Source organism: Portunus trituberculatus, chromosome 39, assembly GCF_017591435.1.
Source record: "Portunus trituberculatus isolate SZX2019 chromosome 39, ASM1759143v1, whole genome shotgun sequence".
Lineage (NCBI taxonomy): Eukaryota > Metazoa > Arthropoda > Malacostraca > Decapoda > Portunidae > Portunus > Portunus trituberculatus.
The window spans coordinates 5,552,343-5,575,481 of record NC_059293.1 but is presented as its reverse complement, the minus strand read 5'-3'; the positions used below and the strand labels follow the sequence as shown (position 1 = coordinate 5,575,481).

The window sequence follows — 23,139 nt, the reverse complement described above, 5'->3', positions numbered from 1 at the left end:
TCTGGAAATGGAGCAAAAAATGGGAGATGGAATTCAATGTGGACAAAAGCCATGTCATGGAAATGGGAAAAAGTGAAAGACGACCAGTGGGAATCTATAAAATGGGAGATGGAGTAGAACTAGAAAAAGTAAAAAAGGAAAAGGACTTGGGAGTGACAATGGAAGAAAATAATCAACTGGTAAGCCATATTGATAGAATTTTCAGAGAGACGTATAATTTGCTAAGGAATATTGGAGTAGCATTTCACTATATGGACAAGGAAATGATGAAGAAATTGATAAGTACTAAAATAAGACCTAGATTGGAATATGCAGGAGTTGTGTGGACTCCCCATAAAAGAAACACATAAGAAAATTAGAGAGACTACAAAAATGGCTACAAGAATGGTTCCAGAATTTAAAGGGATGACATATGAGGAGAGACTAAAGGCTATGGATCTACCAACCTTGGAGCAGAGAGAGAGAGAGGGATCTGATACAAGTTTATAAATTGATTAACGGAATGGATGAAGTGGATAATGAGAAACTGATTCTGAGAGAAGAATATGACTTTAGAAGCACAAGATCGCATAGTAAGAAACTAAGGAAGGGATGATGTCTGAGAGATGTTAAAAATTTAGTTTCCATAAAGATGTGTTGAGACTTGGAACAGTTTGAGTGAGGAAGTGGTGTCAGCAAAGAGTGTACATAGTTTTCAAGAAAATTGGATAAGTGTAGATATGGAGACGGGACCACACGAGCATAAAGCCCAGGCCCTGTAAAACTACAACTAGGTAAATACAACTAGGTAAATACACACACAACACAACAAACTAAACAAATCTCTCTCTCTCTCTCTCTCTCTCTCTCTCTCTCTCTCTCGTTTCCTCTCCCTCCCTCCTCCCCTCTTCCTCTCGAAGATAAGCTACATCGTCCCGTGTGTCTAAAATATTAGCAAATGTCACTCACACTCTCTCTCTCTCTCTCTCTCTCTCTCTCTCTCTTTCTCCGAAGAGAGAAGCATCCACTTTCCTCTTCGAAGGCGATATAGTGACTAAAAAATAGCAGCATAATACAAAAAGACAACAAGTATAACAAGCTTGTACGAGTTTCCAGCGCTGGGCGTCCGGCACTACCACCCGTATATCATACAGGCGGGCTTTTTTAACATCCGGCGCGAAGGGGTTAAAGTACGGGGGATTGATTTACTTTACGTCTGTTACAACGGGGAAAAATCACACCTGTCAAAAATGCTAAAAATATTTTTTTCCTTATAAAAACATACTTCCTTGATTTATTCTGAGTACAACGATGTAGTTTTTAACATGTTCTGACCTCTGAGAGCAAAGTTATTGCATATAAAAAAATTCATGGCAGAACCCACCGCTAAGAAATACCGGGGCCCCAGGCTTCGATAACACAGCTCTCTCTCTCTCTCCTTTTGGGCATTTGAATTTGATGTAAAAGTAGGAACTTTTGCACTTTCATGTCAAGAAAATGTGAACTCAGATATATGAAATGATGTGCAAAACAGGAAAAGAAAAAGAAACCACATGTGTATTACATGTATTGTGGATATCTATAATAATTGGAATCTGGCAACTCTTATTAGTAATGGGATTCATGTGACTTGGCTGACAAGCAGTCTTGTAGAGGCAACCAGGGGTGAGACACACCAGCGCATTGCTCGAGGGGAATGGGCTATGTGAAGAGGTTTATGAACGTCGCTGTGAGAGTTGGTCTCTGTTTCCCAGATCACTATCAGAATCACTACTGGAGTCTTCACTTTCTTTTGTCTCAATAAAAAAATCACTGTCTTCATTTTTATCACTCCTCAATGTCATTACCAAGTAACACTGACATAACATCACTCAGAGTACCATTTCCTCCCTCCGTGTCACAGAGGTTGCCAGATGTCGCCTCGAAATGGGAAAAGATGACCTATTGTGAGGGAACACATGTCTCAAGGGTCAAGCAAACGAGCGAGAAAAGATGCCAGATACCTCCACTTGCCCAAGGACCAATAGTGAGGGGGATAGATTCAAACGTTTAGCGTGGAAAAATCATGATTACCAGTACGATCCCCGCCTCTCTGCATGTGATGCTACAATCATACTGATACGATCACCATACTTTAAGGGTTAACTTATGCCACATTCACAATCTTACATTTAATTTTCAATCTGTTTAACACCACCTCTCCTCTACTAAACCTCATATTCTTTTCCTCACCAAAACACAGCTTTCTGAGGCAATTGACAGTAGCCTCTTTTCTGTTCCCTCATACTCTCTTTATCCTCATTTTCACTTCAAAGCTGGATGTTGCGTCTATGTGCACAACCTAACTTGCTCTCGTGCCCATACTCTTGAATCTTCCGAGTTTTCCACCATCTGGCTTAGACTCAATAGTCATTGTCTAACTAAATTTATCTGTGCTGTATATCTCTCCTCTAACTCCTCAGACTATAGTAAATTCTTTGACTAATTAACTTCCCTCTACCCTTTCAACAGAGATCTCCATCCTTGGAGATTTCAATGTTTACCACCAGTTTTGGCTTTCCTCTCCTTTCATTGACCATCCTGGTGAACTAGCCTTTAACTTTGCTATCCTCCATGACCTAGAGCAACTAATGCAACACCCTACTCATATTTTTGACCATCTTGGAGATACGCCTAACATTCTTGATCTTTTCCTTAACTCTAGTCCTTCTGCTCTTACCCGATCTTCTCCGTTGGCCTCCTCCAATCATAATCTCATTTCTTTATTTTATCCTATTCTCCAATTTCCCCACAGGACCCCTCAAAACAGAGGTGCCTCTGGCATTTTGCCGGAGGCACAAAGCCCTCCTCTGGTTTCTATCCTTCTCTCTGCAACTTTACCTCAAGTTTCCTTTCCAACCATTCTATTGCAGCCATGGTAGACGGCCACTGTTCTTCTCCTAAATCTATCAATAGTGGTGTTACTCAGGGTTCTGTCCAGTCACATACTCTCTTTCTATTATTCATTAAAGATCTTATCCAAATTCCTTGTCCTACCCACTCCTACGCTGATAATACCATCTTACATCTTTCCACGTCTTTTCAGAGACATCCAATCCTTCAGGAAGTCAACAGATCACGCAGGGATGCCACAGAATGCCTGATTCCTGATCTTTCTAAGATTTCTGATTGGTGCAGAGAAAACCATCAAAACATTAAAAAAAAGGCCAAATGAAACTGCAGGTTCCCAAAAAGATTTTAAAAGAATTAGCCAAAAACTCAATTCCTCCATCTATCAACCTTCCAGACAACTATCCCCTCTTCTTCAATGACACTCAACTGTCATCCTCTTCCACATTGAATATCCTCAGTCTGTCCTTTACTCATACTCTTAACTGTAAACTTCACATCTCCTCTCTTGCTAAAACAGCTTCTATGAAGTTAGGCGTTCTAAGGCATCTCCACTCGTCTTTCTCGCCCCTTCAACTGCTAACTCTGTATAAGGGCTTTATCCGTCCTTGTATGGAGTACTCTTCACATGTTTGGGAGATTTCATTCACACAGTTCTATTAGATAGGGTGGAATCAAAAGCTTTTCATCTCATCAACTCCCCTCCTCTGACTGACTGTCTTCAGCCTCTTTCTCACCGCCGAAATGTTCCGTCACCTTCTATCTTTTATCCCTATTTTCATGCTAACTGCTCTACTGATCTTGCTAACTGCATGCCTCCCCTCCTCCTGCAGCATCACTGCACAAGGCTTTCTTCTTCCTTTCATCCCTATTCTGTGTAACTCTCTAACACAAGAGTTAACCACTATTTCCAATCATTCATACCTTTCACTAGTAAACTCTGGAACTCCCTGCCTGCTTCTGTATTTCTGTATCTTCTTAGGACTTGACTTCCTTTAAGGAGGTTTCTAGACATTTGTCCCTATTTTTTGGCTAATTCCTTTAAAATCTTTTAGGGAACCTGTAGCTTCATTTGGCCTTTTTTTTTTTTTTTTTTTGATGCTCTTAGCAGGTCTCCCTCTTGCATAAAAAAAAGAGCAGCAAATGTACTCTGCAGCAAAATGGTCACCATACTTGGTAAGGGTTACCATAATTTTTTTTGGTACATGACTGGCTGTCCAGTGGAAACTGGAACTACATATCTAAGTGTGATAAGCATGTGAACATAACCCTCAATGACTGTGCTGCAGAGGAAAACGGACATTCATTCAAAATTTGCTGATAAACAGTAATCCATCTTGAATCATTAAAGGCCAGTGAAAATGCATCATATTTACCATTGTATTGAAGAGGTCAATAGACAAGGTGTGTTAAAACCACGCCATTGTTAAGAATCTGTTTGCACCCTGAATGAACAACTCACCTGATCTAATGTTTTACACAAATCAATCAAAAGTCCAATGGGAGGATTGTCCTTCAATGATTCTTTCAGGTCCTTTAGTTCCTGGTCTTGGGGGGAGAGAGGGGTGGTGGTGGAGGGCAGGGCCACTGCCTGAAGATCCCGCAAGTGCGAGGAGATGGGCAAGACACGTAGGTGGTCATCCATCACCACACAGACAGAACACGAGGCCAATGACAGGATGAACCTTGAAAGGAAATTTTTTGAAAGAAAGGTGCCTCTAAGAAGGCCAACAAAGATTAAATCCTGGAGTCATTACTCTTCCTAGCCAATGTGATATGATAAACTATGGAATAGAATAAAAGGAAATTGGCAGGCTTACCTCATTAAGCAATGCAATACACCATATAATGAAGGCAAATTCATAGAATATTTGGCAAAATCCAACTTATTGAGCAAAATAATATAATATTGAATAAAGGTAAAGGGATAAATGAAGTAATGAATAAATAAGTGAAGTTTAGAGATGTACAAACCTCTCATTGAACCTGGGCACAACATGCTGGTGTGCCTCAGTGCGGTATCGAGCATGCACGTCCATGCTGAGGGTATATAGCTGGCGCAACGAGGTGAGGCTTTGCAGCAGCAGCACTATCAGTCCTCCACCCTCCACTGTCTCCATGGTGCGGCACAAGATATTGGGTGTCAGAGCCTCAAAGTCCTGTTGCAATAGCAGTATGTGTTATTAATCATGTAACATTGGTTTTAATCTTAAATCTTACAAAATGTAGGCATATGTTCTTGAGCTTAATTCAATTTACTAGACCTGTCTCAATCTGATGTGAATTCATTTGAATAAAATTAATTTATAAAAAAAATCTGTGCAAAAATTTGTCTCATAAAGATGCTCTCCACTTGCAACAATTAATCTCTCCAGTAGCAGGCCTGGAAGCACTTCATGTCACTCACCTGCAAAACACACATTTTATAGGTGTTGCCCAGAATTTTGTGAGTTTCTTTATAGAAACAATACCTGATGTCAGTCATGGACACAAACATCTCAAAGGGATCATCCTCATTTATCTCAGCTTGTCCAGACCTGATTTTAGCTTTGAGCTGCTTCATTCTTTTCCTTCGATGGGAGGAGAAGGTCAACTCCTTCTTGTAACACCATAAGACATTGGCTTGCTTCAGACTGGACTTGGACAACATGTGATGCAAATACACAACCTTCAAAACACAAATCAGTGAACTTACATTAGAATATATCTCTATCAGGACACATTAGAATATATCTTTATCAGAACACAGGAGTTAAAACATTTACAAGCAACAAAATGTGCCCAAACCAGGATGGGGAGATGGCTTGGAATCCATCATGTAAGAACTGCATTTCCATGATATAGGACAAACATGGAGAGCTCTAGTAAAGAATGAAAGTAAGGATACATTCTTTTAAAGAAAACTTCCACTGTATTATACTCTAACAAGACTCCTGAGGGCTATGATTACCTTCCTGCTAGTCAAACAAGAAAATGGGCACTGCTTCATGGTGGCTAAATTGAAGGATAACAATGATAATGCTGCATAATGACAGATTAAGTGAGTATGTGGAATGATATTAACATGAATGGTAAGACCATCAAGGCAAAGAGGTATCAAAACTGACCTGATCTCTGCTCTTATCCCCAACAAGCACCACAAGAGTTCTGTGGCCCAACACCATTCCATTTTCAATCAGGATACGTATTCGGTTGTCAATTTTCTTCTTCACCATGTTGTCTTTGGTATAGTCAGAGACAACTGAATTTCTAAAAACAAAAAAAGCAGATCATTAAAATCATGCCTTGATCAAAAGTGTTCTAGAAGACAAATCCATTAATCAATGTAAGCCTTTTGTCACAAAGGCGACTTGTCAATTCATCCATATATAATAGGAATGATACTTTAACTTCTGAAACAAAGGCCTGTCCTATTGATTTAACTTTTCTGGATGATTTTTCATGTATTTCAGTTAGCAATGCCACTGAACACAGCATCAGCATCAGAGGTTGGAGCCCTGCAAGAAATATTAATATCTTTATCATCTCTCTTTTTTTCTTTTTCAATGAAGTGCATTGCCCTTTTTTTTTTTTTCTTTTGACCTTTTACAAGACAATTCTTCCCTGAAATTGCAACATAACATCGATATACAGGTATTTGAGATAAGGGAATAGGATGGCGAGTGGGAGTCAGCTTCTTAACCTCTTCACTCTGGGCTATAGAAAACGAATCCCAGCACTATACCTGGGCTAGGTAGGGGTGGGAGGGGAGATTCTCTCTCTCTCTCTCTCTCTCTCTCTCTCTCTCTCTCTCTCTCTCTCTCTCTCTCTCTCTCTCTCTCTCTCTCTCTCTCTCTCTCTCTCTCTCTCTCTCCTATATGGAAATAATAATGATAATAAATTATTTCTCTTTAGTACATACATTAAGAAATAAACCCATCCAAATTTTATAGAAATATATTATAGTTTACCTTTTCTTGACTATTTTCTGAAGATGACAAAAAAAAGAAAACTTTTATTTTTGAGATAAACAAATCTATTGGTAATATAAAAAAAACAAGATAAATGACTCTACATCCAATCCGATCATAATAAAACACATCCAACACCTTCATCATTATGGCAGTAGGAGGAAAAAAAGATCAAGCTATACAATCACCTACAAACTACAAGAGGTATATTATTTCAAATAGCGTGGTAATAGAGCAGCAGTAAGGGCTTTTAGGCCACTACCTACGGAAAAAATCATATATGTCTGGTAGCAACATCAAATGAAGAGCACAAGGAAGGGTACCGTATTTGATGGCTCATAAGATGCATTAGTTCATGAGACGCACCCACTTTTGGCAGATATTGAAATGAAAAAAAAAAAGATAAATTAGCAGATTTAAGCTCTGAATATGCATTTAGATTATTATTATTAGACCCCAATATTTTGCATTTAAAAACTTTGATCTTTGCTAGTAGGTTACACACCAATCCTGCTGTGGCTTGTAAGATGTAAACATACACCTGGTATATGGCATTGACAGTGACAGAAAGTCAGAGACTACGAGTACATAATTTTTCTACAACTTTTTTTTTACATGTATGCAAGGTAAGAAATTAAAAGATAGGTGCAATTTTAATTCTATCAAAGTGTGTCTTACCTCAAGGAATAATGGCATCACACTAAAGAACAGTGAAGACTGTCTTTGTCAAGATCAAGATCACCAACACCAACCATGTTTATTTTGGTTCATACAATGCGTGGTGCACGGTCAATTGGCAAATTCTTTCTGACCGATGTCTTTCTATGCCAATTATCAGTAAGTATGACATATTGGTACCTCAAAGGAAAGAGTTGTTTTGTGGTGCAGTACCTATCATCACCTTGTTTACATGGGCAAAGATGTCTGAGATTTGATTTTTGAGCCTCTATTACCACCAACCACTGTCGCAATACAAAACCTTGGCCTCGTAAGATGCAATGAGGCATTTCTTTGGGAGAAAAAGGTCGGTCTTATGAGTCATCAAATAAGGTACACATAACATTCGTTCCCAGCCCCACACTGGCCAGAACTTGAGGATAATATTGCTTGGTTGTAAGGTTAGGTTTTGTTTAGTATCCCTTGTGGGCTGTGATGTAACAGACACAGCCAGGAGCATAGCATTGGCATTGCTGCTCATTGTAAATTATCAAACAGCTGGGTTGTCACGTCCCCCTTGCTGCACCCTGCTATCCAAGCATTTTTAGTTTTCTTTTTTTTCATGTGATTTTGTTGATTTCAGACCTCTTAAGCAGTCTCATCACATCACATAATGCTCCCCCATCCAAAAACCCTGATTTCCCATAGATCTGCCAGGAATGAGAGGTAGGCATATGTTGAAAGTTTAAAACAATAGTAACTCAAAAAAATCAAATGATTGGGAAGTTTATTTATGTTTGATGTCTACTGCATTTTCGTCCATCACGGCTCTCTCTCTCTCTCTCTCTCTCTCTCTCTCTCTCTCTCTCTCTCTCTCTCTCTCTCTGTGTGTGTGTGAAGTTTCCGGTTAAGATTATGAGTAAAGGACAGACCGAGGATATTCAGTGTGGAAAAGGGAGACAGTTGAGTGTCATTGAAGAAAAAGGGATAGTTCTCTGTAAGGTTGTGTCGAGTTGATAGATGGAGGAATTGATTCTTTGAGCAATTGAAAACTACTAAATTTTCTCTGCCCCAATCAGAAATCTTAGAAAGATCAGAAGTCAGGCGTTCTGTGGCATCCCTGCATGATCTGTTGATTTCTTGAAGGGTTGGTCATTTCTGAAAGGATGTGGAAAGATGTAGGGTGGTATCATCAGTGTAGGAGTGGATAGGGCAAAACGTTTGGTTAAAATCATTAATGAATAATAGAAAGACAGTGGATGACAGGGCAGAACCCTAAGGAACACCACTATTAACAGATTTAGGAGAATAGTGACCATCTACCACAGCTGCAATAGAATGGTTGGAAAGAAAACTTGAAATAAAGTTGCAGAGAGAAGGATAGAAACCGTACGGGGGCAATTTTCAAATCAAAGCATTGTGCCAGACTCTATCAAAAGTTTTTGTTATGTCAAATGTGACAGCAAAAGTTTCACCAAAATCTCTAAAAGAGGATGACCAAGACTCAGTAAAGAAAGCCAGAAGATCCTTCCTTGATGGAAAGCACAAAAGCAAGTCTATCTCAGTTAATTGGAGGAAGTGAGGAGACTTTAACTGTAAGGAGGTTTTTCTTGGAAAAATCAGACTACTGAAGGCAGTGAGGCATCATGGAGAAACCAACAATTGGAATTAGCCATTGAAAACACACAAGATTCAGAGTGAATTAATCATCATCAAGACTGGATTTGATCTTTACAAAATAACATACAATTATTGAAGATTTAAATTATAAAACCCAAGTAGGAAAAAGGAATCATGTACTGATAAAATTCTTATTAATAGATAAAAGTAAAAACAAGAGGAATGAAGGACACAGGAGTGAGTGGTTAAACTGTAGCAAGGCCAACTTTGGACAGCTCAGAGCTTCTTTGAAGGAGTAGATTGGAAGGGAGTTATGGTGGCAGATGACACTGAAGTTAAGTGGGTCACCTTCATAGAAATACACAATAAGGGAGTTGAGAAATGGATACCGAAGAGGACAATGCAGAATGCATTCGTCAAAGAGTAGTAAGTATAATAAGAGATGTGCTACAGCCAGACTGCTGAGGGAGAAAGCATGAGACAAGCGGAAGAAAAATAGCTTTTACCTGTGGGGCACTTACTTATTTAAAACGAATGTTTACATTAAAATTCATAGGACTGAGCTAAAATAAAATTAAAAAAAAATAATAATAATAATAAAAACTATGAGAAAAACATTGAGAACAAATGTAAAGACCAACCAAAACTATTTTTCAGATATGTCAATGGCAATATGAAGCACAAAGATACCAGTAGAGTAAAGGTTGAAGGAGAAAAAGCTGAAGATCTACAAAGCAAGGCTGAAGTGTTCACTGAATACTTCCATTCTGTGTTCCCTAAAGAAAATGAGTTCAAAGAAGAAATGACAGGAATAGAAAATAGGATAGGTTTGGAAGTCAAAACACCAGTAGAGGAAATATAGAATAGTTTGTATAAACTGGACGTAAGGAAAGCAATGGGGCCTGATGGGGTACCAAAGTGGGTATTAAAAGAATGCAGCTCACAGATACCTAAGGTGATCCATAATATTATCAACATCACCTTGTTGGAAGGAATTTTACCCTAGGACTGGAAACAGCAGACACTATCCCAATCTTCAAGGCTGGGAATAAGGAAGACCTTTTAAATTATTGACAGGTATCACTGACGAATGTGCTAGTGAAAATTTGTAAAAGGATAATCAAGAACAGGTGGGTGAAGTTCCTGGAAAAGAACAGAATGATAGCAGAGAAACAATTTGGGTTCTGGGAAGGGAGATCCTGTACAACTAATTTGTTAAGCTTTTACTCAAGAATAGCGGATATAGTGAATGAGAGACATATGGGCTGAGTGCATACACTTAGATCTTAAAGAAGTTTTTGAAAAACTAGGTTAATATGGAAACTGGAAAGTGTAGAAGGACTGACAAGATCATTATTAAGATGAATGACTGACTTTTTGACAGGCAGAGAAATTAGGACAGTCATCACAGGTGGAAAGTCAAATTGGAGAGAGGTAATAAGTGGGGTTCCACAAGGTTCAGTACTTTATTTTATTTTTTTATTATTTTTTCTTTACGTTAAGGCCTACAGTGCCTGTAGGCACACTTGAAGAGTATGTAGGAAGCGCTGTTCAGCTTCTGCACATTAGTGGTGCAGCAATTTTATTTATAGTGGTACCCATAACAGGGCCCATATCACCACTCAAGCTCATCTTGGCTGTAACTACCTGGAACCTAGGTATCACGGTGACATGTAGGTAACTTTAATAAACAATAGAAAGAGAGTGAGTGACAGGACAGAATGCTGAGGAACACCACTATTAATAGACTTAGGAGAACAGTGGCCATCTACCACAGCAGCAACAGAATGGTGGGAAACGAAACTTGAGATAAAGTTGCAGAGAGAAGGATAGAAACCATAGGAGGGCAGTTTTGACATCAAAGCTTTATGCCAGACTCTATCAAAACCTTTTGATATGTCTAATGAGACAAAAGTTTCACCGAAATCTCTAAGAGAGGGTGACCAAGACTCCGTAAGGAAAGCCAGATCACCAGTAGAGTGACCTTGACGGAAGCCATACTGGCATTCAGATAGAACATTGTGAAGTGACAGATGTTTAAGAATTTTCCTATTCAGGATAGATTAAAAAATTTAGACAAGCAAGAACTTAGCCTGAGAATTACCACTATCAAGATGGTGCAGTAAAAGTGTATCCTTTACAGGAAGACTGTTCTCAAGATCCCAACCTGCTATACAATATGATATATGCAAACGATGACAAAACTGCCTTTGTAATACCAGTAAGTATACCTAACCAATAATTGTGGTGTGTGATATATATTTGCATTTACAAAGTGTAGGGAAAAAAAAAGTTATCTTCTATGGTGTAATTTTATTAGATAATGAGGTAGAACTGCTAGAAGCAGTGACCATCAAACAACAAATGACTTTGGTGTCAGAAAACTTATTAAACAGATTTTGTTTTTACTTACTTTTTTATGTAAGAGGGAGAACTACCAAGGGTAAAAAAATGAATATTAGAAAATAAGAGGCCCATTGGAATTGTAGTCTCCATAAAAGATTAAAAAGAATTAGTCAAAATTCTGGGACAAATGTCTTGACAAATGTCTCTCTTAAAAGAAGTTAAGTCATAGGAAGATGGAAATAGAGAAACAGGCATGGAGTTCCAGAGATTACCAGTGAAAGGTATGAATGATTGAGAATACTGGTTAACTCTTGTATTATGGTGCTGGACAGAATAGGGATGAGAGGAAGAAGAAAGCCTTGTGGTGCAAAGCCAAAGGACGAGGGGGAGACATGCAGTTAGTATGAAAATAGAGATAAAAGATAGAAAGGAATGCAACATTTCAGTGGCGAGAAAGAGGTTGAAGATAGTCAGTCAGAGGAGGGGAGCTGATGAGACAAAAAAGCTTTTCATTCCACCCTATCTAATAAAACTGTATGAGTGGAAACCTCCCCACAAACATGCAAAGAGTACTCCATACAAGGGTGGATAAGGCCCTTGTACAGAGTTAGCAGTTGGAGGGGCAAGAAAAACTGGCAAAGATGCCACAGAACACCTAACTTCATAAAAGCTATAGAAGCTGTTTTAGCAAGAGAAATGTTATGGCCTATAGTGCCTGTAAGTATATTTGAAAAGTATGCATGGGAAGTGCTGTTCAGATTTCACCCACTAGTGGTGAAGGCAATCATATTTATAGTGGTACCCATATTAGGGCCCATATCACCACCCAAGCACAAGGGTGGATAAGGCCCTTGTACAGAGTTAGCAGTTGGAGGGGCAAGAAAAACTGGCAAAGATGCCACAGAACACCTAACTTCATAAAAGCTATAGAAGCTGTTTTAGCAAGAGAAATGTTATGGCCTATAGTGCCTGTAAGTATATTTGAAAAGTATGCATGGGAAGTGCTGTTCAGATTTCACCCACTAGTGGTGAAGACAATCATATTTATAGTGGTACCCATATTAGGGCCCATATCACCACCCAAGCACATCTTTGGTGTAACCACCTAGAAGCTGGGTATCATGATAATATGTAGGGTAGCATTAAACCACTCAACAAATGGCAAAGTTTGAAGGAGATATAAGGTGGGATTCAAACCTACACATGGATGTCTACCCGATCCTATGCTCACCACCTTATCCACTATGCCACCGCCTCCCTGTGACAGAGGTCAATATACACTTCAATTCATGGACATCTGTTAAACTTATGGTTACAGTATGATGACGAAGAACAGCCTTCCTGAAATCCTACAGCACCACATTGGGGCTATGCCCTACAGTTACATTGGTGATGCAATATGACAAAGTGACATTACACATTGACACTAGCTTGTTTTTTAAATTAATCAAGATTTTTTTTTTTTATGCTAATACTTGTACATTCTTAATTTTCAATGAAATTATAGTTTGAATAATGACAACGATTTAATGAATAATTTAACTTTTACACCACAGTTACAATAAATACTTACTTTTAAAAATATACATACACCTGCAAGTGACTAAAACTTGCTTTTAAAAATGTACTAGTCCATATAAAATCATGAGTAGAGAAACCACTTCTATCAAGGGGGGCTTAAACTAAAACCTATAGATGTTGAACTGGCAGGTGTCAAAATCTCTCGAAACCTCTCCTGTCACCTCTTACCACAAAAAATATGTGGGAGTTATTGCTGATGCTATGATGGGGACCATCTGATACAACAGAAAATCTCCTGAAATCAGTAGTCTATCCTTAAGGACACTAATCTAATCTATGTTAGGTTAGGTTATGTGATGCTAGGTTAGCTTAGTGTTCATAAGGATAGATTGCTGATTTCAGGAGATTTTCTATAGTATCCATAAGTTTGCTGGGAGTTAAGAGACAAACACATTAGCAATACAGGGGTGTGCTTTATTTTAATAAATATCTCAGTGACATTTAACCATATTCTAGTTTTCCCTCTCCAAAAATTCCCGCTTCACCACCAAGTTCCAGTATCATTACAGTCTTACACCAACATCAACATGGCTTTTCTCATCCTTCTCATCTTATAGAGCTTTTCATTCTGAGTTAATTGAACCCATACATATCTGTTGCAAATTGTTCATAACATTGACAACAGTTTTTAAAGATTTACCAGTTTTTTGGGGAACAAGCAACAGAGTATGCTTGATGGACTGATGGGCACTAAGGATTGTGAGGAACAAAAATGTGTTCATTCATGTGTGCATAATGTTACATTATTTGCATGAAATCAAATGCAATAATTGGTTCTTCTGCTTGAGCATGCAGCCACTGGCCAATGAAAATAATACATAACAAATCTAGCCAATAGATAGGTTTAGGGAAAGAAGCTACTCAATTTGATTCCAGTCTATGCAAGAATATTGAACAAGTAGGGTGTTGTCTCAATTACTTTCATTGTATCGCCAGATTTTACAAAGAGAAATAAGGTAACAACTTCATATCAATTAATACCGTTGCTAGTCAGTTTAGGCTAGTTTGCATTGGTTAGATTAGCTTAATTGTTACATAAAGTTAATTTGTTCTGAGGAAGACATATATGTAGTGCGTGTCACCTTAACTAGATTATGTTAGGTTAGGTTAGTTTTGGTTAAATAGAGAAGTTTTAATAGGTTGGCTTGGGCAGCATAGGCAGCAAGTACTCTCCACAGCAGTAACAATCAAAATTTTGGAGTTATATTTGTGATACTTCGTGATAACAAAATTATTTTCTTTTGGTACATTAAGCATTTTTTCATTTTCTTTTTTATCGCAATATAGTTCTTGCTGTGGGGATACACCCCGGTTTTTTTCTTTTTTTTTAAGTAATGGGGGAGGGGGATTATTAAAGTAAACTATTTATTTCCGACGGAAACAATGTGTAAATTCATTCAAAACAAATCGAAAACTACCAGAAAAATAGTTACATCCTGAGGTGAGATGGTGCAAGACTGAAAATTTACCCAACTCCTTAAGTTTGTTAGGGCTTGAGGGCTGAAAACACATTAGCAAATAGAGCGGAGTGCCTAAATATTTACCCATATATGTATTGGCCTAAAATACAAACAATCCCTGTTTTCAAAGAACAAAAGAAATGGGCAAATAGATGACAATGTCACGACTGTGTTCACCGCGGCTGCCCTAGTAATTGCCTTGCTATCCGAGGCTCTTCGTCACACGTATATAATAAATAAACGACAAATACTATAGTGTTATTGCACAATGAGCCATTTACCTACCTTGGCAACAAGATCCCACTGTGTATATGTGTGTATGCAGGTTAGGGCGACACGGCAGCAAAACCTCACGTCGCGCATGTAAACAAATCCTGTACATGGGCCACGGCGCCCACGTGGGAAGATGAAGTCAGAGTTGGCAGAGATGTGGGACTGCCAACCAGAGTTGCCAGTTCGTAGACTGTGTTCCCGCGGAATCCCGTCACAAAACCCAGCCCAAAATAAGCGACCTCAGTCAAAATTTTTTTTTTTTTTTTTTGAATAGCGGAAAAACAGCCCAAAACTTGAACCATCACAATTATGTATGTTTGATACTTAAAATTGATGGTAAAAGTTATGAATAGGACCTTCTCCTTTTCCTCCATCCCACCCCCCGCACCTGCTCCAGCAAACTTGGGGGACTGTGGGGAATCAGGGGTTTTAAGTTTCAAAGGGGGAGACATAAGAGGCGAAATATGGCGATCCGAAAAAAAATTCTAAGGACAAAAATAACCGTTTTTTAACGAAAAATTAGGAAAATTTACTAACCTAACCTAACCTAAACCTAACCTAACCTTATCTAACCTAAACCTATACCTAACCTAACCTAACCTTAACAAACCTAACCTAACACTTTCTAGCCGGGAGCTGGTACCCCCCCCCGTCTATGACACTACGGTAAACTAACCCTAACATATGAAATAGCATAAAGTTCATGTAGAATAAGTTTGTGACGAACCCACAAGTCCACAAGATCCTTTGGTTTTCCACTATATTTCAAAACAAATGCAAATAACCCAAGGTCACAATCCATACACCTGTCTCGCCATATTACAAATACTGGCTGGAGCGTGGCTCGCCTCAGCTTGCTGGACTTGAAGAAAACTCGCCAAACACAGCACATTCCCGGACCTAATGCAGCGTTATTATTCATTTGCCACAGGTAGTGTGTACTTACTGAAAACGTAAATAGTAAGAAAATTAATCATCTAGAGTTTATTGTACAAAACTGTAACAACCAACCAAATCATTGTGGACTTAGATTCTGCAGGCACCGGAATATTCATTCAGTTACTATAGTCTTACAAAAGCCGTCGCCACATTAAAAACATCACAGACATGTTGTATAGTAAGTACTTTATCATCTTGCATGCTTGTTTTAATGATTAGAAAGGAGGTCCTATTCTTGACTTAAACCAAACTGATGACTGACTGACACATTTATTGTTGCATTAATAATGAAATACAACAAATAAAGGAGGATGGACCTTGCCACCCACCACCTGAGCAAAGACAAGGGTAGAGTATAAAAAAATAAGATAATATAAATAGTATACATTACAGGAATATAAATAAATATATAAATACAGATATTGCACACCTTATTGCATAAACATATGGGAGCAAACTGAGGATATTCCTTGAGTATATCCCTGAGAGTGCACGGCTCAAGGCTGCCACTCGTAGGGGAAATCCCCTACCGTAGGGGATTTTAGCCTAATGTAGGGGGTAGGGGATACCTACGGGGAAATACTGCAAAATGCAGGGGAAAATAGGGGATTTTTCGTTATTTAAAACCGTGTTTTGTTTAATCGCGTCTAGACTTGTTCACACTATAATTTTCGCTTTGAAGCGAGGATCAGAGTTCCTGATTTTTCCATCACGCGGCGCCACCATACATGTAAACAATGAATACTCCAACAGCTGATTCCTGAACCGCTTGCCCGCCACGATGACCGGTATCAGATCTGTGAATGACTCTCCCGGGACACCGCGCTGTCCACACCTCTTCCCCGCTCTCCTGTACAAGGCAACAGCTCGCCGGTTCGCCCGCTGTTTGAGTTGCTCTGCCTTCCTTTGTGTCCCGGTGTGAGACGGCTAACCTCTCTCTCTCTCTCTCTCTCTCTCGAGGTAACATAAGCGAAAGGAAAATTGCCACGACGAGTTCCCGCGATGGAAGTGGACGTCGACATGCGGGACTCCATCTCTCCGGGCAAGCGTGGGCAGCCAGATACACTCCCTGACGACATCCCGGAAAGGTCCCGCTACTGCACTGCCCAAGATCATCCCCAAGCCCCGGACGAGTACGTTAAGGCCTCGTTCCTGCTCCGAGGTACGGAAGGGGGGCGTCTTTTCGCCAACCCGGCCAAGGTCTCTCGCGTCCTCCACGACTCCGCCTTCGGGAAATACATCCTCGAGGGGGAGACTCGATCCCTAGGGAATGGCTCATCCCTGATAGTGGCGGTGTGGGCCCACACCCTCCCCAAGGTCCCCATGCTTCAGTCGCCCTCCTTCACCCTAGGTGAGTGGCCTGTTACGTGCCGCAGAGCAGACCGGGACAGCGGTACCTACCACTACGCCAAGGTGGGGCCCCTGGCGGACGACACCACCCTTGAGGAGGTCCGGGATGGCTTCCGTGTCCTGGAGGTGGTGGAACTCACCTGGCTTCCACCCCACAGCCTGCCACGCTTCGCCACAGGGAAGTGGCTCAGACTCAAGGTGAGAGGTTCCCCACCCAGCAAGGTAGCCATCGATCAGTTGGTGTTCTACCCACGCCCCATTCTCCTCCCCCTCCTGCGCTGCCCAGGGTGCCTTATGTTAGGGCACTCCATCAACACCTGCAGGTCCTCGGTCCGCTGTGCCCGTTGCAGTGGCCCCCACCCCTCCCGAAAAGGTGACAAGGACGAGGTATGTGGCAAGCCCTTCCACTGTTTCCAGTGTCGGGGTTCCCATGGGCCCCGGTCACTTCATTGCCCCCATAACCTCCATGCCCAGCAGCTGTACACCCGCCTGGCGAGTGAAGGCAAACCCCTCCCTGAAATTAACAAGCAGCTGAGGGCCCTCCAGTTGCCCTGACCACAGCGACGGACTCCTACAACAGCCACCCCTTCTCCTACCATCCCAACCCGCTCGGCTGCTCGGGTTGTTGAGCCGGGATGTTCCTTCGCCTCCGTTGCCACAGGGAACAGGTATGCTGCTCTCCAAGACCTACCCATTGAAGCTGCTAATGTCGCCCAGGAAGAGGACACCATGCCCACTCCTCACATCCCTACACCACCTGCTACCCATGTTGCCCACCATCGGAGGAAGCCAGGTAGGCGATCGGGTGTACAGCCTCCTCCGCCCACCCCGATACCTGATGCTGAGCCTGGGCTCCTGCCTGTCACGGTTGAGGCTGAGGTCCACCACCCTCCCAGGAATGCTCGTCACCCACAGACACCCCACCATCACCCTCGTCAAGCACCTGGCCAGTATTCTAGCCTACCTCCACCTTCTCGACCCTCCTCTCCACCCCAGGACTCCACCATTCCTACAGCCACTGTCAGTACGTCTCCCTCTGTATCTGAGCTCCTCCCCAGCATCCTCGACCTCCTTTGGCATGGCTACCACCTCTACCAGAAAGGAGTGTCTTTCCCGGACATTATCACCACCCTCTGGCCCTCTGTCTCCACAATCCTGACTACTTTCTTCCCATAATGGCCCTCTCCTTTATGTTGTGGAACGCCCGATCCCTTCTCCGCAAAACGCAGGAACTAGAAACCCATTTAGGTGACACCCTCCCATCTGTGGTCGGCATATGTGAGACCTGGCTTCCCCCTCATCTTTCTCTCTCCTTTCCGGGATACAACATCATCCGCAAAGATCGTGGTCAAGGACGTGGAGGAGGTGTCCTTCTCGCCATCCATGACTCCCTCGTCTCATCGCCTCTCCCTATCCCTCAGTCTCAAGATGGGCGTCTGGAGGTTGTTGCGGCCAGGGTTGGACTTGGTGGTGGCTGGCTCACGGTGGCAGCCTGCTACAATCCTGGGGGTACAGCTGGCCACCGAGAGTTTATGCACTACTTCTCCGCCCTGCAGCCTCCAGTGCTTATAATGGGGGACTTTAACGCCCATCATACATGTTGGGAGCCTGACCTGTCACCTCACCACCACAACACATCTGGCAATGCTCTCTTCCAAGCCTTGTTAGATCTAAAACATGTCTCCCTCCTCAGCCCTCCCGGACTAGCGACCAGGTTTCATCCCCATACTGGTGCCGCCTCGGTGCTCGACCTGTTCCTTGGAGACCCTACCTTCAAGGACTCCACCTTCTGCACTGGACCTTACATGGGCAGCGACCACCTCCCTCTCCTCGCCTCCCTCCCACAAGTCTCCCCACAGCCCCAACCTGGCTGCATGCCTCGCTGGAGGCTCAATTCTTCTGGTTGGCCCCAGTACGTGGCTGTGCTTCCCTCCTCACTGGACACCCAACATCTTCCCTGGATGAAGCCGCAACAACCATTGCTGGGGTGCTGTCCGAGGCTGGCACAGCTGCCTTCCCACTCATCACCCGTCATCATCCACGCCACCCTGGGAAGCCCTGGTAAGATGCAGCCTGCGCCCAGGCAGTACAGGACCGTCGCCAGGCTTGGAATCAGTGGCGTAGGACCCCTACTATCCAGGCTGGCCATGCTTACCGCCGCCTGGACGCCATCTGTGCCAAGACCATCCTCAAGGCAAAGCGAAATGCATAGGACCTGCACTGCTCCACTCTCTCCTTCCGCTCCTCTCCCAAGAGTATCATGTCCTTTCTCCGCTCCATGGAGGGCAAGTTCGTATCTCAGAACATCCCATTTTCTGATGATGATTCTACCCCACTGGCTGACCCTGAAAAGCAAAAATCTTGTCAGAACACTTCCACCTCAAGATTGGTTTACCTCCTCCTCTTCGTCCGCCTCCAACCCTTACTTCAGTTATTGAAACTGCCGTCTCCTCTCCAGCTCTCCCATCCCTTGCTCAACCATTCAAGCCTCATGAACTCTCCTCAGCCTTAGCTACATTAAAACCCGGTAAGGCGCCAGGCCTTGATAAAGTCCCATACGACTTCATCCGCCACCTCACCCCACCCCTACGTGCCTGCCTCCTTCAACTATACAACAGCAGCTGGCAATCGGGGCAGTTCCCATCCACCTGGAAACCCGCCATCCTCATCCCCATCCACAAGCCTGGAAAGGACCCTACACTCCCTTCAGCATACAGGCCCATCAGCCTCCTCTCCTGCATTGGGAAGCTGCTGGAGAGGTTAGTCAACACCCGCCTCACCTGGTGGTTAGAAGCTAACAACAAGCTAGCAGAGGAGCAATGTGGCTTCCGCCCTCACCGGAGTACCCTGGATGTGCTGGGGCAAATTGAGTATCACATCTGTGACACTTACCGCCAACGTCAAGTCATGATGGCCCTCTTCCTTGACCTGGAGGGAGCATTTGATTCTGCACCACATGAGGGCATCCTATACAAGCTGGCACTCATGGGCATCACTGGCACCACCCTTGCCTGGGTGCGCAACTTCCTCACCGGTCGCTCATTCCAAGTGGCTGTTGGTGCATCACTGTCACCTTCCCAAGGAATTCATCGTGGCGTACCTCAGGGATCCATTCTTAGCCCCCTTCTGTTCAATGTTCTTCTCTCTGACCTACAGGTTCCTACCCACTCTCACCTTCTCCTCTATGCTGATGACATTACCATCGTCAGTCGAGCACCCACACTCTCCGAGGCTGCAGGAGGCTGCCACTGCCTTGGGTGCATGGATGACAACCTGGGGGCTACAAGTCAGTGCCTCAAAGAGCTCTCTCATGTGTTTTACCATGAAAAAAGCTTCCAACTCCACCTACCGTCAACTTAAGTGGAGAGGCTGTTCCATACTCAACCTCACACACCCTCCTCGGACTGCGGCTAGATGGCCCTCGCCTCTCCTAGGTAAATCACATCAGTTACCTCCGCACCTCCTGCAACAAACGCCTCGATGTGATGAAGCGAATAGCTGGCATCCGCTGGGGAGCCAGTCGTGACCTGCTCCTCCACTACTATAAGACCACCATCAGGGCCAAAATGCAGTATGCCAGCTGCTTCTATGGGTCAGCTGCCTACTCCAACCTCCTCAAGCTTGACCCCATTCAAAACGCTGCCTTGAGGATCTCTATGGGGGCCATGAGTTCCTCCCCAGTTGTTTCTCTACAAGCAGAGAGTGGTATTCCTCCACTGTCCACTCACAGACGGATGACCTTGTGCCAACAATACTACAGGATACTGGGCCTGCCTGCCTCCCACCCCCTCTCTACCCTCCACTCCAACTCAGGGGTCGATCAGCAAGCTCCTGTATGGCTCCCCGCTGCCCGTCAGCCACTAATAGTGCGTGCCCTGCTCAGCCTAACCATTCTCCACTTACCACCACCACCTCCACAGCCTGTCAATCCCTACTCACCTTTTCCTTCATGGCTGGACGTCACCCATAATTTTGCTCTCCACGTTCCTGGGCTTCCTCCCAAACCATCTGTGAGTGGATTAGCAGCAGCATTTATCACCACCACCTCAAGATCTACACGGACGGCTCCAGAGATGCTTCCCTGCCCTCCTCGGCAGCAGCTATATATGACGCCAATACTGTGGTGTTGGGTAGCTGTCGGGACAGTACAGCCACGAAGGTGAAGGTTCTTCATAGAAACACGTACTAACTGGAGTAGGTGTATTCAAGCAGAGGAACACAGAGAAAGCCTTGGAAGGACCCCATACGCGTGCCTGCCTTGGAGACGCCAGCAAGACTGAGGCTTACGTAGGGTTGCCAGGCGTACGATAATCAGAGGTACAGGGAATACATATGATACATTACATTACATACCCACACCTCCCTCCCCTCTCACGCTCGTAGCACTGTCTCGAGCGGAACTCTTTTCCATGAGCCGCTGGGAACGACGTGGGGCAACTGGGGGAGCAAGTAAAGCAGACGGACTTTTCTCGTCTGACCAAGGGACCACAGGGATATGGTGGGGAGGATCATCACCATGGGGCGGCATTGGGCGTAGGAGACAGCGGTTGCGTCGCCAGACACGTCCGCTGGGGAGACGAACATCATATTCCCTGTTCCTGCTGCAGCCCATGACCACACCGACCTTATCCCAGCAGAGAGACACAGGGTCCTGGATGCGGACTGTGGCTCCAATGCACAGCTTGGGGAAGGGCCTGGCGTGCTGGTCATAGTGAGCCTGCACCTGTTCAGCTCGGACGGCAGCGCGGCGGTCGCATTCCTCCGTCTTGGTCTGCCAGTCCGCGGAGAAGGACTCTGGGTGGGCAGAGACGCAGGACCAAAGAGGGTGGCCATAGAGGTGTTGCGAAGGGGACCGTCCTGTATAGTTGGGAGAGTTACGCAGCTCCAGGAGACCTCTGGCAAACTCCTCTGTATCAATGTTGCCGGAGGGGGCTGTCTTCAAGATGAGATGCTTCACTGACTTGACAGCCACCTCAGCATGGCCATTACACTGGGGATAGTGCGGCGAAGTCACTATGTGGTGGACACCCCAGCGCTCCATGAAGTTCTGGAAATCTGCACTGGCAAACTGGGGCCCGCCATCAGTGCGGAGACGGAGGGGGACACCCACTTCCCGGAAATAGCGGCAGAACATCTGGATGGTGCGTGTGGCTGTGGTGTCCGTACCACATGGGACGACCACAGGCAATCCCGAGAGTCTGTCCGCAATGACAAGAAAGGACTTGCCAGCGACTGTGAAGAAGTCTGCGGAGACGGACTCAAAGAGCCTCGATGGGTTGTCGTCGCACATCAGGGGTTCCTGTTGTTGGCTCAGCTGGAGGACTTGACATGGTTCACAGGCACGAACAGTATTGGCGATGTCAGAGTCAATGCCAGGCTAGAAAACAGTCTGCCTCGCCCGACGGCGAGTGGCTTCCACACCGCGGTGGCTGTCATGGAGACGAGCGAGGGTGCGGCGGCGGAGAGCTAAAGGAACCACGATCCTCTGGCCATAAAGGACAAGCTCCCCATCTGCGTAGAGGTGATCGCGGAGCTTCCAGTAGGGAAGCAGAGAACTGTGGAGCTCGTACCAGTTGGACGGGAAGCCAGATGTCACGCAGGCGGTGAGGTGGGCGTATGACGGGTCTGCCCTCGCTGCTGCTCTGAACTCCTGGAGCGTCCGATCGGTGTCATGGTGTGGTGTGTTTTGGTCGGAGCCTTCAGCGTTGGCAGCTACGACACACCGCAAGTGGGCAGTGGCAGCAGTGCACGCCATCTCGTCCTCAGGAGTGGGGTGGCTGACTGGGGCTCTCGACAGAGCATGTGGGATGCGTAGCAACTTCCCAGCGCGCCATACGGCTGTGAAGAGGTAGGGCGAGATTTTCTCCTTCAGACGTTGGAGACGGGGATTCTCGATTGCGTCCAAAGTGTAGGCATTCAGGATCGGGACCAGTGGCCGATGGTCCGTCATCAGCGTGAAGTGCTGTAGGCCTATGAGGTGGAGCCGACACTTGGACATGGCCCATACAACGGCAAACAGCTCGAGCTCAATGGTGGCGTAGCGCGTCTCAGCGTCAGTGAGGAAGCGTGAGCCACATTGAACTAGTCGTGTGCAT

The 23,139-nt window shown here is 44.1% G+C and overlaps 3 protein-coding genes across 6 annotated transcripts in view; 1 reads left to right on the top strand and 2 right to left on the bottom strand.

Annotated features, from left to right (window-relative positions):
• The window catches only part of LOC123515638 (RNA cytidine acetyltransferase-like), a 170,174-nt gene extending 155,247 nt beyond the window's left edge, over nucleotides 1-14,927 (bottom strand). For 3 of the 4 annotated variants that reach the window (XM_045274453.1, XM_045274452.1, XM_045274450.1), the window contains exons 1-5: nucleotides 14,768-14,927; nucleotides 5,976-6,117; nucleotides 5,276-5,536; nucleotides 4,843-5,027; nucleotides 4,331-4,553 (exon numbers count right to left, since the gene is read on the bottom strand). In XM_045274453.1, the coding sequence (XP_045130388.1) occupies nucleotides 4,331-4,553; nucleotides 4,843-5,027; nucleotides 5,276-5,536; nucleotides 5,976-6,083 (777 nt within the window). In that variant the 5' untranslated portion in view covers nucleotides 6,084-6,117; nucleotides 14,768-14,927. The remainder of the gene's footprint in view (nucleotides 1-4,330; nucleotides 4,554-4,842; nucleotides 5,028-5,275; nucleotides 5,537-5,975; nucleotides 6,118-14,767) is intronic. The other variant, XM_045274451.1, reaches the window with a different exon arrangement.
• A 3,292-nt stretch (nucleotides 14,928-18,219) lies between these two features.
• Nucleotides 18,220-21,355, top strand: LOC123515571. The gene is made up of 5 exons (XM_045274314.1): nucleotides 18,220-19,164; nucleotides 19,299-19,407; nucleotides 19,503-20,356; nucleotides 20,479-21,054; nucleotides 21,257-21,355. Exons 1-5 carry the CDS (start codon nucleotides 18,220-18,222, stop codon nucleotides 21,353-21,355), a joined length of 2,583 nt encoding a protein of 860 aa, XP_045130249.1.
• Nucleotides 21,356-21,389: 34 nt separating this feature from the next.
• LOC123515570 lies at nucleotides 21,390-22,334 on the bottom strand. The gene has a single exon (XM_045274313.1). It carries the CDS (start codon nucleotides 22,332-22,334, stop codon nucleotides 21,390-21,392), a length of 945 nt encoding a protein of 314 aa, XP_045130248.1.
• Between the last annotated feature and the right edge of the window lie 805 nt (nucleotides 22,335-23,139).

Excerpts from the sequence above, each read along its gene's own strand:
- LOC123515571 (XM_045274314.1), top strand. The coding sequence starts at position 18,220 with ATGGCCCTCTCCTTTATGTTGTGGAACGCCCGATCCCTTCTCCGCAAA. Across the intron at positions 20,357-20,478 it reads GCCTCAAAGAGCTCTCTCAT|GTAAATCACATCAGTTACCT; the intron begins GTGTTTTACCAT and ends CGCCTCTCCTAG. Across the intron at positions 21,055-21,256 it reads GGCTTCCTCCCAAACCATCT|AGGAACACAGAGAAAGCCTT; the intron begins GTGAGTGGATTA and ends GTATTCAAGCAG.
- LOC123515570 (XM_045274313.1), bottom strand. The coding sequence starts at position 22,334 with ATGTGCGACGACAACCCATCGAGGCTCTTTGAGTCCGTCTCCGCAGAC.